Below are 15572 nucleotides of genomic sequence, written 5' to 3' on the forward strand. Positions count from 1 at the left end.
CTACGGGGGGTTTGCAAAAACAAGATTTTAGTTTTCCAACTAACTTCCCATGGATTTCCTCAAATGTTACTGGGAGTTGTCCTAAATTACCTACTGCCGTAATTGACGACAGTGCCTCTTCAACGTGGGACTCTATGCTATCCAACAGGTCTGGGTGTACTGCTACGTGGCGCCATTTAAGGTGGCGTTCGTTATTTGATAGAACTACCGCTGGACCATTCTTATCGGGTATTTGATCTTTGCTAGCTCCCATTCTCAAATCAAACGCAGCTATTAGGGGATTATGATCGCTTTCAATCCGTGTCTCAACCACCATATCCACTAACATATGCCACATCCTCAAATGGACTAAGAGGTAATCTATATTGCTTGCCCTTGTGCCATTGCTATACGTTTTTTTACACATCCTATCTGATTTGGTTCTGCCATTGGCTGCCCTCAGCTGGTTACCCAGGCAGAACCCTTTCAGGTACAGGGCCGCCTCAGTCCATTTGCTGACAGTCTTCGCCTCAAGCTGTGGGACACCCCATTTTGCATCCTCTTCCTCTGTCAGGAGCATGTCTTGAGACCCAAGTGGCTCGAAGGTCGTGTTAAAGTCTCCAGCGATAAGTGGGAGCACATCAAAGGGGCTAGATTCTACAATGGTGTTTAATGCAGATATCACCTCAGATTTTTTCCCACCTGGTAAGCCCCTTGCATATACATTGAAAATGTCAATTTTAAGGTTTTGCGGACTGGTCAGCCTAATTCCCAATATATCGGGGTTCTGTGTTTGGATAATTTGAAATTTACATTCCAAATTCTTTTTAACCCAGATGATCAGGCCTCCTGATGCCCGTCCCCTGGGCATTTTCACCGCCGGAGCAAAATAGTTCAAATATCCCAGCATGAACACCGGATCCACTGACCATGTCTCTTGAAAAAGACAGATGTCATGCTTACTGATAAAATCCACCCAAAGGGGAGATGCTAGCTTAGAGTTTATACCCGCCACGTTCCAAGATAAAAACAATACGTGGCTTGCAGAATTGGATCCCCCTTCCATACTCCCTGTAATTGGTATAGGAGAAGGGACTATATCTTGACCAAGACAAGGCCTGGAGTTAATGCCTAAGATTTCCTTCTGACATTCAACATGCATGCCTTGTACACTAGTCCCAATCATGTTTACTTGTACAAGGGATGTATTAACATCCCTACCATTAGGCGGATCGCTATCACACGTACCCTCATCTGGCATTAAGAGCACATTTGTTTTACCACATGTGCCTGATGATATTAAGGATACACATTGTATGGCAACGTTAGAGTGTATACTACCACTAAACAGTCAGTCACAGTCCGCTAACCCAGAGAGTACATCGAATCTATTAATCGATCTTATATCCTCAAAAAAGGTTCCGTTAGTCAAGGGGCCCCTGCATGTATTCCCACCTGTAAACTGTGGCTTGGATACATAAAAGTAAGACAGTGGCATTGTGCTTATCACAGAGGAAGAAGCGGAAGCGTTTTGGGGCCAGGAACAAATGTATTCCACACACCGCCTATCCCTAAAATTAACAACCACACAATCCCCCTTAGATGATTTTGTATTTCTGCCCACCCAGTTTACACGCCTTGCATATAAGATCTCAGCACTCATCTGGGCCGGCAGTGGTCGTTTGGCATTAAGCCAATGAGTGCATTTGTTCTTCAAATCCCAATAGGATTCCCTTGCCCCCTTCGCCAGGCTGGGAACCCCAGTTAAAATCACCACATAGGGGGCAGCTTCAGGGGGTAGATGTAAATCAATTAGGCCTGAAGAGGCCTGTGCTCCGGACTGAATGGTTGGAAACTGCCTGCCAGTTACTTCTCTACTATCCCTAGGGCTGGCTGATATCGGGTGTGGGGAGAGATGTTCATCTGCTATCCTAATGTCTACTGCTGGGGTCTGGTCAGGCTCATGGGGGATAGGCCGATTATCTAATGTGGAGTTAGTCAAATTACTGACTGTAGATTTGGTCACAATCCGTTGGCCTGTTATACCAGAATGCTGTTTTGACGAGCTCTGGTGTTGTTTGCCACCCCGAGAATTCCCCGATGCGAGTGAGAGTTCCATACACACAAGTCTACTCTCAATAGAGCCTAATCTTTCGTAGATGGGATCACATAATTTCTTAAGAATACTTTCAATTTTAGCCCAAAAAGGTACAGTATCAGTTACTTCCACATCCGCCATCCCCAACAATGGTGATGGATGTGACCTTACATCAGTTGTTTGGGGTTTGGGGTGTGAGGCAAAAACCTTCGGTGGAGCTGGGGCTAGGGATTGACCAGCCTTGGTATTAATTATCTTCCCAGCGGCTTTCTTTTGGTTACCCCTACAGTTTTTTTTCAGGGTGGTGGCTGGTTGTTGCTTGCCGGAAGCCGCATTTAGGTTGCTGGTTGAGCGAGTTTTTACACCTAGCAAAGGTTCTGAAATGGAGACCCCATTACCCATATTAGCATTATCAACATTATCGTCCGGTATTTCAATGAAAGACGTAAGGCATATCATTGGCTCGTTGGTTTGTTCTTCCAACACGGGCGATACTGGGCTCGAAGAATCCAACCTTACGGGCTGACCACAGGGAGGTGATTTTGAATTGACCATACTCCCCAAAGAAGACCTCTTGTCGCAGAGAATGTCTAATGAAAGTCTTTTCTCCGTTAGTTCGATATCCTTAGCAAGGACTGTCTGCACTCTCACCAAGAAATTGTCCAATGTTCCCATTAGGGCACCCCCAGTCGAATGCAAGATAGGACCATCCCTTTTCTGCGTTTTATCCATTTTTGTCATCCGGTCACCACGTTTTAAAACAAAATCTCTCTAAGTTACAAAGGAGCTGTAATAGGCTTGCACTTACCAGGCTCCCAAAGTTACAAGCAGCAGGTGTTAGAGAGGGGTCCCGTTCCGTTCTCTGGCGTTCTCGGACGGGCTCAGACGGGCCCGCCCTTGGCCCGGGCTTCGCCCGGCGCGCGCCCGCACGCGTCCCGCGAAGCGGGGGCCGTGAGGAGTGTTATAGCGTCAGGGCGGGAGGGCGGGAGTACGGGAAGAGGACACAGCTGTGTTCAGGCACGGGGCTGCTGGTCCTCGCAGTCCCGCTTTACACTCACTTCCTCAGGTGACAGCCTCCAGCAAGGATTTCAGGCGACTCCTCCGCTGCTCTGCCTTGGATAGACCCCTCCGTTTAAAAGCTCATCATTAAAATCAATGTCCAACTCCTTCCACGAACGGCACCCCAATGTCCAATCCAACTCGTACATTCAGCCATTATCAGAGCTGGGCACACTCTGCGTCTCATTTTTATACTAGAGGAAATGACCCCGTTAGTGTCAAGTATTCAGGGCTTTGGCCAGACATCCCGATGCTCGAATTCAACATTTTCAGCGAAGGTGATAGCAGAACATGCAGTTAAGATTCAATGCTGGAAAAAGTCCCACTTAGGGTCAATCCTGCAAGCTGCCTTCGGTAACCTACTGAGAGACTGGGAACCTTCGCAAAATGGCTCTTCTTTCACCCGAGAATCTCTGCCATCCAACGCACAGTAGCTCCCATCACAGTAAGACAGGTTTGCAGCCAATCTTTCCTGTGGTTTGATATGGAGCATCGTATTTTAAAAAAGAAAACTAAGAGGCACAGAACACATTTACCATTGTTTCAACATACAAACCACATAAGCTTTACTAATAACAAGTCCTGCAGTGTTTGTCACTGTTGGCGATGCCTGTTCATCTCTGGGCAAATGTCTCTAGCTTGCTGTCCTTCACCAACAGAAAGTAACACAACGGTCTGGTGGTGTTTGGAAATGCTGCTCACAATCTTTAAAGGTTAGGTACCACGCCCATAGCGCAGGGGCCTATCAGACACACAGCTCTAATGAGGAGTCACTGCAATACTTTTTTTTTTGTTGAAATTATTTTTATTATGATTAAAAACATAGGGCATCAACAATTCACATGATCTGTACAGCTCGGTATCCTGGCCACACCAATACATTTTTATCTGTATGAAAGCATTACGTGGACACAACTCCAGCGAACTTCCGGCAACAGTCTCTCCCACCGCCCCCACCCCCTGTCCTCCAACATCTCTAATCCGACCTTTGTACATTATCTAATTCTGGTGGTTCAGAAATATTCCCTCTGAATTTATTCCAATCTCCCCAGACTCTTGCCCATTTCTGGGGGGCTGCAATACTTTTAAGTACTTTAAAGTGACTGTTATTTTACACTGCATTTCTCAGAATGCACCTGGGAAAAATCTGTGGTGGTATGCCAGGCAGTGTGCGACCCTGCCTCCTTTGACTAGCTCCACTGACTGACTGTCAGCATACCCCTTTTTCGGGTAAGATATCAAGCAGATTCCCTCCTCTGCATGACAGGTAGGTATTCCTTCACTACCTGGGGACCAAAAGAAATATACCAGGTGCGATGAGTGACTTCATAGTCCCAAGTTATGCAAGCTTTGCAAAGTTTCATGCAAGGTGTCAGGAAGAACAGTGCATCACCTCTGTCAGAACAGGACATATGTAAATGGTGATGTTTCCAGCTGCAGTATGTTAAGCAAGGCCCTCTGCCTCCACTTGGACCCCGCCCTGAGTTTAGGTTTATGAACAGGTATCTTTTTATAGGATGAACAATGGATTCAGAAATTGGGTACTCAGCTGTCACAAACAACTAAGTGCCTGACATCTGGTGACCAACTAATCAAACGGCTGAGCCATGAAATAAATATGGATTGACCTCCGACATCAGTTAAGCAAGGTCACATCACCCCAGAAGTTTACACTCTGTAATACCAAAGTCTAAACCGAGCCATGTCAATCTCCAGCGAAAGCAAGGGATAGTGACTAAAAAACAAGAAGAAGCAGAATGAGAATCTTCCTTACCTTAAAAAGTCGGGGAAAGACATCTGCTGGCTGACCCCGCACAACAAACAGGCGGGAGTCCACCTTTCTTAAGCTGTTGTCCAAGTCTTCCAAGGACTGGAGAAGAAACCTGTCAAGCAGAAAAGAAAAGCTATCAGCAAAGGAAGAAATAGCTTATCCGGCACAGGAACAGAAGCTTAATTACCAAATAAAGATTAAAGACTGAATAGAGACAACTGACAAGAGAGAAGATGACCGACCCGCATAGAGGTGTAATACAATGAATCTTTTACACATAAATTTCAATTTTAACACAGTAAATCATAAGGCAGTCTTAGGCTCAGCATTAAAGAGGCCTGAATGGTGCACATGAACATAGATTTTTCACACAGCAGTAGACAGCGTCACTAATCATCTGTCAAGTCCAGCCCAATTGTGAATGCATTCTCTAGAGTGGGTTGCAAATATTCCAAACCCCTGGGGCCGTATTACAGTACGGGTGCAGTGACCCTTTTTGGGCCATGGCACACCTTTAACTAGGTGCGCCAGGTGCAAACAGGAAGGGAGCACCCTATTACATACATGTCGCTGTCAGCAGGAAAGCGGTGATGGGATAATAATTTCCCTAAATCACTGTACACCCTTTTAAATACCATACAGTTGCGCACCTTATTAAAAATTGATTTGACAACTGTAATGGTTTTTAAAGCACATTCACCACTCACGGGCCCCCACTTAGTTTAGAAGTGCATCCCTGCCGTCAGGTGTATGCCCGCCCTCTATCAAACCAAGTTTTTAGAGGGCGAGGACGGCCAATGATGAAGCATGACACCAGGTGGTGTGTGAGGCCAGTCCTTCACTTTTTGTGAGATGTCTACACTCACTATGCAAGTTTAAACACCTGTAGGTCACTTTTCTAGGAGCACCCCTACTTGTGTTTAGAATTATATGTTGGAGGCTGGCTAGCTCCTGGCACCCTGTGCATCTAGGTCCCTTCCCCGGTTATACATTGGGGCTAGTGTGGTTTATGTGCGCCGATGGTGCCCCACCTGTTTCTGGAACACAGTGAGTGCGCCACTTGACAATTTCTTTGCCTCTGCGCCCACAACTATAATACGACACAAGCAGAGAGGCAAAGTGTTTACCTAATTAGCATGGGTCCACGCGCCCATTCTAAAGAGGGAATTTTCCCTTAAGATGATGCCTGTGTATTATAGAAAGAGCAACACAAGTGTCTGAGGTTCATTATATAATACTAAAGTGCATGGGAGGGGGTTGCACAAAATGGGCACACATGCCCTTTGCTCCTCCCAGGCACTGTACCTAGAATGGCCCCTGCGGCCGTATTATAGCATGGGTTAACTTTCCAGAACTGCACTGCAGTGCACCCTTAACAAGGTAAGTATGCGCTATTACCATCAATGCACTACCACCTGGGTAGCCACAAACTTGTGCCTTCCCAGGGGGCAGTGTTACTTAAACACAGGGCAGCTGCTTGAAGCATACGCTCCGTCTTTCACTGTGCAGGTGGGACACTTTAAGGGGGGGCAGAGATCCCCATGCAGGTGGGTGGATTGAGTGATTGAGTGACTTCACCCGCTTGCCTATGGATGTCTGAGGGGTCCATGGGACCTTCCTTTACCCCCACCAGAGGGTACAAAGATGAACAAGCCCAGGAGTGAGAGAAAACAGAGAGGAAGACTGATCCAATAACTGGCGACAGTCCCTCTACTGTTCTTGGGTCAAGTAGGGGAGAGGGCTGCCCTCAGAGGTGCACTGACTGTGCACCACATTATTGTGGCGCACAGTCAGTACACCCCAGACAGACTTTTTGGCTCTTTGCCCGCATCCATAATATAACACAGGCGCAGAGTCAAACTGTTACCATCATTTGTATATGGGGCAATCCCCTGTGAAATGAGGAGACAACCTCGTAAGATTGACGCTATCAGAATTACAGGAAGGGCACATAAAAGTCTGTGGCCCCTTCTGTAATACATCAGTGCCCCGAGGTGGCAGAAAAGAGGTGCACACGACTGTTGTGCCCCCAGGGCACTGCCTGTAATATGATCCCCTGAAACTGTCAAGTACATGGAGTCCAGGGGGAGGTGCTCCAGGTCTATGCCCTTGTTGACTTGGTAGTTAGAGGCTGAGAGTCAGCAACAAATCTAAGATTGTCTCTACATTATTTAGTAAGACACTTATACTTTATGTGACCCTCTTTTGATATGCGATATGTGATCTTACATTCTCAAAAGCTCGCTTGAGTGACAAGAAAACAAATCGATACAATGAAAAAAAGAAACGGACACTGTACTAAATGCAAATAGAGAAACATTAGCCAATATAGACTAAAGTCAGACCAACAAGCCGATCAGAACTATTTCATTTTAAGGCTTGCAACATTATCACCAGAATAAATACTTAGGGCCTCATGTAGGTAGCGAAATACCGGTCGGTAACGGCCGATTTTCGGTAAATATGCCGTTACCGACCGGTATTCAGACAAGTGAGATGTAGGAGTCCAAAAACCACTTTTCGGTAAATATGAGGCGGTAAATACCGATTCATAGTTACCGAATTCTAAAATACCGATTCATATTTACCGAATACAGAATTAACGAATCGGTAAATATGAAGTGGTAAATATGAAGTGGTAAAAATTTAAAATGACATGTAGGAGCAGTCGGTAATTAAGAAATCCAGGAAAATCGGTAAATAAGAGTCGGTAATTAACACGGATTGAAAGCAGGTGGTAACCATCAACAATGCACATAAGCAATCCCAAAATGCAACAGCGTGGACAACATGGCCGCCATGTACGTCATTGCAAGGCGCCTACGTCTACAGGCAGCAGGACTGAGGGTGTGGCGACGGGAGGAACAAATCTACAGACAGCGCATCACACTATTACAGCTGACTGATGCAGAGATACATGAGAGGTACAGGCTACACCCCGAAACCATCATGGACTTAATCAGGGACCTACACCCACTCCTGGACCAGCCAATAAGAAGGGCGCACGCCATACCCCCACATGTGCAGGTGCTCTGCAGCCTACATCTGTTGGCATCCGGCAGTTATCAGGTGGTGATAGCTGCGGTGGGTGGTGTATCCCAGAGTTGCCTGTCCCGTTTCTTCAGGAAGTTCCTGGATGCCATGATGCAGAGAATGCACCACTACATAAGCTTCCCAAACACACAGGCTGCACTGCAGAAAACAAAAACAGACTTTTATCACATGGCACAGTTCCCCCATGTCATCGGCTGTATTGATGGTACACACATCCCAATCTGTCCACCAGCTGATACAGAGCACATCTACAGGAACAGGAAGTCCACCCACTCCATCAATGTGCAGGTGATCTGTGATGCAGGGAACATCATCACAGATATTGTTGCCAAGTTTCCTGGGAGCACCCACGACTCTTACATCTTCCAGAATAGTGGGATCTACACACGACTGAGTGCCGGCGAATTCGGAGAGGGATACCTGCTGGGTAAGTAACAGTGACGCCCCTTGAAACCTGCAAATCAGAGTGTATAGAGGCATGTAACTGATGGTTCCCTTTTACTCATCCAGGCGACAGTGCATATGCATGCCGTTCATTCATCCTCACTCCCTACCTACACCCAGCAACCCAGAGTGAGAGACGATACAACGTGGCCCACAAAACAACACGCAATGTGGTGGAGCGCACGTTTGGACTACTGAAGAGCAGGTTCCGCTGCCTCCACAAGAGCGGAGGCGCACGCCAGTACAAACCCATCACCTGCTGCAAGATTATTGCCACTTGTGCAATGCTGCACAACCTTGCCACGAAAAAAGGTACAGATGTGGAACTAACATATTTTGAGGACAACGAGGATGAGTCAGGCCAGCCAGAGGGCAGCGCAGCTAGAGTGCCAACTGCAATCGATGGGAGAGAGAGACGGGCAGAGATCACATGCAACTATTTCTGAGTAAGTGAGGGGACACAGCGAGTTGTGAGAAGTCATGACGTAGTTTAATGTGGCACCACGCCATGAACACATGAACAGGCCAATCTGGCAATATACCATCTATACAAGGGGTATGTCCAGGGTTACGTCACCCAATGGGAAGTGGCTAAGCAGGGCCACATCAATGTTTGCGCATACGCGCTGCAGTGGTGGATTGCACGGCCTGTGCATCCTCACTAGAGCCAACCCCAAGCCGCCTGCTGCTCCTGCGTGCTTCGGGGACGGGGGGTGTGATGCTGCTGCTGGTGTCGATGCTCTCCGCAGCATCCCCTGCAGCAGTTGTCGACGCCTGACTAGTCAATAGCACCCCTAGTGCACTTGTCACCTGCACCATCCCCCGAGACAGGTCGCTGCAGCACTGTGTTAGGCCCTCCTGCATCGTCACAGAGCGCCGGCAAAGTAGGGAAGTCGCAGTTGCCAGACGGTTGAGTGCCCTGCTGGTAGTGTCCCTTCTCTGGCGTTCCCGGCGCCGTGCTTCGATGTCAGCATCTAATTTGCTGCACAACTGCTGGATTGACTGGGACATGTCCCGAATGCCCGCAGCCATGCCGCCAATGTTTGTGTCCATGTTGACTAAGCTTGTCTTCATCACCCGCATGTGCCTCTGGACTGACATAACTGCCTTTGATTGCAGGCGCTGTTGCTTCAACATTTGGCCCTCGAGCCCCAAGAAGACACCATGGCCGTCAGTGGGTGCTGGTGGACTCTGGACACGCGACCTGCGGCGCCCTCTTGCTCCCGTCTGTGCTGCCTGTGAGGTGTGGGGCACAGTGGGATGGCTCCCTTCCTGGGCCCCGGTGCGGTCTTCTGGGCCCATGCTGTCGTCTGACGAGGTGTCGAAGGCTCGTAGCCTGGCTGCTGGACGCCTCCTCATTCTCACACCTGCAAGCGGAGATGTGGCCGGTGATTCGAACATGAGTGGCGATGCTGGCTGTGGTTGTGGTGATGCTGGCTCTCGGTGAGGTGATGCTGGCTCTGTGTGCGGCGAGGCTGGCTGTGTTGGTGGTGCGGCTGCCAGTGGGCCTGCTCCCTGGTCTGAACTCGTGCTGGCTAGAGGTGATTTTTGTGGCCGGTGTGCCGTCTCCCCTGCAGCATGCCCTGTACTGCATGATGTCACATCTGTGGACAGAAAAACAACATTGGCTCAGTGTCCCCGAAGGGCTGCATTGCAAGCGTCACAATAAATCATTTCACATTCCAATCTGTCCTCTGTCTCCTTGTGCCTCGAGTGCGTGACATGCCTTGTTGCCCTGTGACATTTACGTCATGGTTAGTGTTGCCCTGACTACATCTCCCGGAATGCATTGCCTGTCTGCACTGACACGTGTGGACTGCAGTGTGATTCTCGTTTCACAATGGGGGATGTGGGATAGGGGTAGGGGAGGCTACATTGCTGTGCTTTCGTCTTACCTTGCTGTGTTGCGGCTCTGGCAGAGCTGTCGGCGTCCCCAAGACCCACGACGCTCTCTTGCTCGATTGTGGCCGCCACCAGCTCCTCCAGTTCGGTGAGGGCAGGTGCCCTGTTGGTTCCACCTCCGGTCTGGCTGGCCTCCTTCTGGATGTCGCCCATCTTCCTCTTGGTCACAATCCTCAGGTCATACCAGCGCTTTTTGAGGACCTCAATGTCCCTGTGGGTCACTCCCACAGCATTGACCTGCGCCTGGATGGCCAGCCATATGTTGCGCTTTTCGGCCTCAGGCACTTGCAGGGATTGCCTCCCAAACAGCTTCTGGTGCTGCTTCACCACCTCCTCCACCAGCACCTGGAGTTCCTTGGGGCTGAATTTGAGCTTCCTCCTCCTTTCCCCTCCGTCTTTCTGTGTTCTCTGGCTGGACATGCTGTTCGTTTCCCGCTCGCACATGCAACTGCTCCCTGCCTCTCCTCTGCACTCCAAGCCTCTCCAGGGTCGGCTAATTATGTACACCTGCCTGGGTGTGGCCACTTCGGCTAATTGTGTACACCTGCCTGGGTGTGGGCAGTTCCTGGTTGGGTGGGCTGTCGTTGCACAGGATTAGCTGTTTCGTCAAGTCATTTGATGTTATTTACCGAATCCGTACATACCGATTCGGTATTTTCCGATTCGGTAGATACCACCTCGGTATTTTCCGATTCGGTAGATACCACCTCGGTATTTTCCGATTCGGTAATTATCACCTCGGTATTTACCGAATCGGTGAATTCCGAATCGTATTTACCGAATGTTACCGAATCGGTAACTGTTACCGAATTTTTACCTACATATAACTTACCGATTCTAATTTACCGATTCGGTACGGCTCGGTATTTAAGAACCGGTAAAATTTATTTACCTACATGAGGCCCTTAGGCCCTTAAATTTGTCAAGTTATATCATGAAATTGAGTGATTTATGGTAGTTCTTTCACGTTTAATTTTGATTGATTGTTTAATAAACTCAGTTTCCACCACTAAACCTGTCAAATCTGGCTTCTTTGTTTTATCATTCTTTCCCCACTTTACCCTAGATTCTACTTTGCACGTTCATGCCTTTCTCCTCTATGTCAAGCAAATTTTGTGGCATTTCTTCCATTTCTCTACGCTCCTTCCCCTTAATCTTACCACCATAATGCAAGGTCTGTCACATCAGGTCTTCACTTACATTTTATTTGCGGTCTATTGGTATCAGCCTTGCCCTTGCCACTTAGGGCGGTACAAAAACTGTGACAATTATGATGAGTTATCCAATAAGGTCTCATTTTTAATCTACTCATTTCTTTATTGGTTTGTGTAGCCAGGCAAAGAATGCATTGTCCTGATGATGATCCCACATGTGTATTGGATCCAAACGCCGTGGACTTGATCACTCTGACCCATATGTTTATGCGAAATTGAGTCTTGGGTGCAGTAGTCTTGTTTTTGAAAAAAGTGTGACTTTGATCATTTACAATTCTTATTGTCACAAAATTGTCTTTGCCTGTGTGTTCTTGAGATACCTGTATAGGTGTGCCCGGTTTGGGTCCCTACACCTACTACTCAATTACATTTTTATACAATAATAAACTATTTTTATTGATTGGATATTTTCTGGGTATCACTGTTTTTGCACCCAGTGCATTCGTTATCCCTATTTACCGTCCAGGGACCCTTGTTCCTTTCAACAAAAACGAGATCAGCAAAAAAATGGAGGAGTAAGACGAGAGGTTGGGGGAAGACCACCCTAGGGCTCATTGGTCGAACATCATCTGCAACCACAGGGTAATTCTTTAGGGGAATGTTTTACCTATATTCAGGGTGGACTTTAGTTACATCTACTCGCCCAAAAATGTTTCAACTTCTCGTCACCACAAGTAAGTGGTATATAAATGCCAATGAAATACAATATTGTTTGTTCTACTTATGATCTTTATTGGCATTCATGCTTTGTAACATTAACTGAAAAACAAACATAAAAACATGCTTCTTACAAAAATATGTTTATAAATAGGATAAGACACTAAACGCCCCTGACTGATAGGTGAAATCTTTCACCTACCATAGTATAAAATACACACTGGTGTTTCTCAAACTTACATAATTTATTGCCAACGTCTGAAAACTCTATTGATTCTAATAGGAGTACAAGCAGCTTCAGACCATAACCAAAAGCATATACGCATCTCACATGAAGGTTTTTTTAATTAAACTTAGATTTGCCTGATGGTATGTGCCGACATACCCATTCTCAGTATGTCCCTCAAGGCCCCATTATCTCACCCGTGCTTTTCATTATCTACATAAAATCTTTACCAGGTCTGATCAAGGGGTTTGACATTACCTACTATAACTACACAGATGACATGAAAATAATCCTCAAATTGGAAAGCCCAAAATAATTTAACATATCAAAACTTTTCGATTGCCACCGGGCGGTTGACCAACCTCAAATTGATTCCCTCCAAAACCGGTTTACTCGCCTGTGGCGACTGGAAAACCTACAATCCTCTCTGCACCTGGCCTGATGATCTTCAACCAGCTCTTAAAATATCCTAAAGAGGTAAAAAAATCTACCATGAACTCTAAAACTGTATGTGAATCCACAATTAATAAGGTAGCCAAATCAAACTTTCACGCAATAAAAACATTGCAACGCATCTTCCTGCATCTAGGATTCCAATACAGTTCAAGCCATCATCTCTCTTGTCCCATTAAAACTGACACTAATAGTCTGTAGCATGGCTCAACTTTGTCAACTATGAGAAGACTACAAAGAATTCAGAACTCTGCCGCTAGACTGCTCCGACATTTAAAGCCTGACGCACACACCTCCCCTGCTTTGAGAGTGCTACGCTGGTTACCGGTGGTAAGAAGATCCTCCTTCAAGCTGTTTTGTATCACACACAAAAATATATATGGCAAAGGACCACCCTTCACCAGGAAAAAAAACCAACACATACAAGGGAACCTGTGCTCGAGAATGGCTCCCCGACTCATAATTCCTATATACAAGAAAAAAACATGGGTGGAACATTTTTCTCTGTTCAAGCAGCCAAACTATTCAATTCCCTACTCACAAACACAAAATCCACAGACAACCATCTCCACTACAGATGGCTCTTCCCCACATGATGACTATATTAACAATTCAAAATTATACCAGAACAGTATACTCAGACCTGACAAACTATACTTCCCACAGTAAAGGAAAAGAGCTGCTGTCATGCAAGAACATATCATTGTACTTTGAACTATGCCTCCTATTATAAGTAGAGAGAACAATGAGAGAGCTAGGGAGGCAGGGGTGCGTCCATATCCCCTGTAGTATATATAAGTTTTATCAAAACTGGACGAACCCAATGGTGTTGGTACGATCACTGACAAGCAGTGCTTGGGAACCCACTAGGTGAGTAAAAGGCCCCTCACACACCAACCTAGTTGGTGTCATGCTTCATCATAGGGGCCCCAACCGGGTGGCCGAGCGCCTCCTGGTTGTGCTGCGACGCCTGACTACAGCGGAGCTGGTGTGGTGTAATAGTGTGATGTGGTGAAAGTTTAAAAATACCTCTGAGAATCCTTGCCGAGGGAAATTTATTAGTGGCGGCTCAGGATATATTAAAATTAAGATTATGTGATGCAACTACGAAAGAATTTAATTTCTAATAGTTGACTATGTGGTTGGTCTACAAGTTTCAGCCCACCTCAGGGTGTGCGGGGCTTTCTTCAGGACCAGGAAGTGCAGTGAGTGGCAAAGTAGAGCCACGTGAATAGTGAAAAATTAAAAAGGTAATTTACCTACACACTCTCTAAGGTGTGTGGAAACGGTATCGGCTCAGTGGCGGACACCGCAGCGAAAAATGACACTATGGCTGATTTTGATCGCTGATCAGGAAAGGGAGGAGTGCGCTCCTCGGAACACAAATTTTGGTCAGGAAGCAGCACCCGCGTGCTGCTTCCTATTACACCACTGCTGCACACTATTACACCACACCAGCTCCGCTGTAGTCAGGCGTCGCAGCACAACCGGGAGGCGCTCGGCCACCCGGTTGGGGCCCCTATGATGAAGCATGACACCAACTAGGTTGGTGTGTGAGGGGCCTTTTACTCACTTAGTGGGTTCCCAAGCACTGCTTGTCAGTGATCGTACCAACACCATTGGGTTCGTCCAGTTTTGATAAAACTCCTATTATAAGTAGACACATTTATATAAGGAGAAAACTATATATTGCAACCCTAGATACATTTGTATATCAGACCATATCAAAATGACTGCTTCTGTGTACATTAAGTGCATATATAGAGGGTTACGCCTGCTACTAATAACTCCAATAAGTGGCATGTGCATTCTTATGTATTATACCAGTTGATTACACATATTTGAAACCATACTGCAGACCATGTAAATACTGCAGCTTCAATGTACATATAGGTGTTTATGTAGCATGGTATAATCATGCTGAAATGTGCCAAGCATCTCCTGTGTGTATTTAAATATATTATTGGCATCTTGCCATTTAAAACAAACCTTCCTTCCCATCCCTACTCCCTCTGCCTCATCCAAAACCTTTCTGACTACTATGAACTTCCAAACATCTTTCTCAAGCTTTCACCCACCCTTTAGCCATGCAAGCCAACTAACAAGCACACACGACCACTACTTACAAAAAACGTACTACTTCCCCTTTACAAATCCTTTTCTATCAGTCTACCTTGCTCCATACTCCACCTTTCGAACCCAGTCCTATATTATGTTGATTTGTATAGCGCACTAATCCACCGTGAGGGTATCCAGGCGCTTAAACAGGTATAGTTGCAGTTATGTACAATAATTTGAGTGAGAAATTAAACACACCAATAGACAATTGGTAAATTGTTGCAAAAACATATCATATGCTGTTTAAGGTAAGTCACAAGCAAAAATAGCTTTGTATCATAACAACTGCATAACACACAGAGGAATTCCTGCTTACATGTATTAAGCCATAAAAAAGAATCATACTGTCATAACTTGATCCTTTCTGAAACAGTTCAGACCAGCGAGTTCTCGTTTGCACTGTTTGAACAACAGATGCAATTCAGCTCTGCAACCTTTCCTTCACACGGTTTGCTGGTTCATTCTATCCCTATCCCAAACTCGACTAAACATGCATGAAATCAACTGCAGAAACCTAGCACAACCAATGCACAAGAAAAAAAAAGTTTTACTAACTACCAATATTGGGTTCCGGAGTAGCGTGCTTCAATGCGTTGC

General features: G+C 46.4%; 1 protein-coding gene across 1 annotated transcript in view; it reads right to left on the minus strand.

Moving 5' to 3' along the window:
- The window catches only part of CRY2 (cryptochrome circadian regulator 2), a 499904-nt gene that overhangs the window by 471123 nt on the left and 13209 nt on the right, over positions 1-15572 (minus strand). The window contains exon 2 of the mRNA XM_085646709.1: positions 4911-5019. Coding sequence (XP_085502835.1) covers positions 4911-5019 — 109 coding nt within the window. The remainder of the gene's footprint in view (positions 1-4910; positions 5020-15572) is intronic.

This window comes from Triturus cristatus, chromosome 3_1, assembly GCF_964204655.1.
Source record: "Triturus cristatus chromosome 3_1, aTriCri1.1, whole genome shotgun sequence".
In the NCBI taxonomy this organism is placed as follows: domain Eukaryota; kingdom Metazoa; phylum Chordata; class Amphibia; order Caudata; family Salamandridae; genus Triturus; species Triturus cristatus.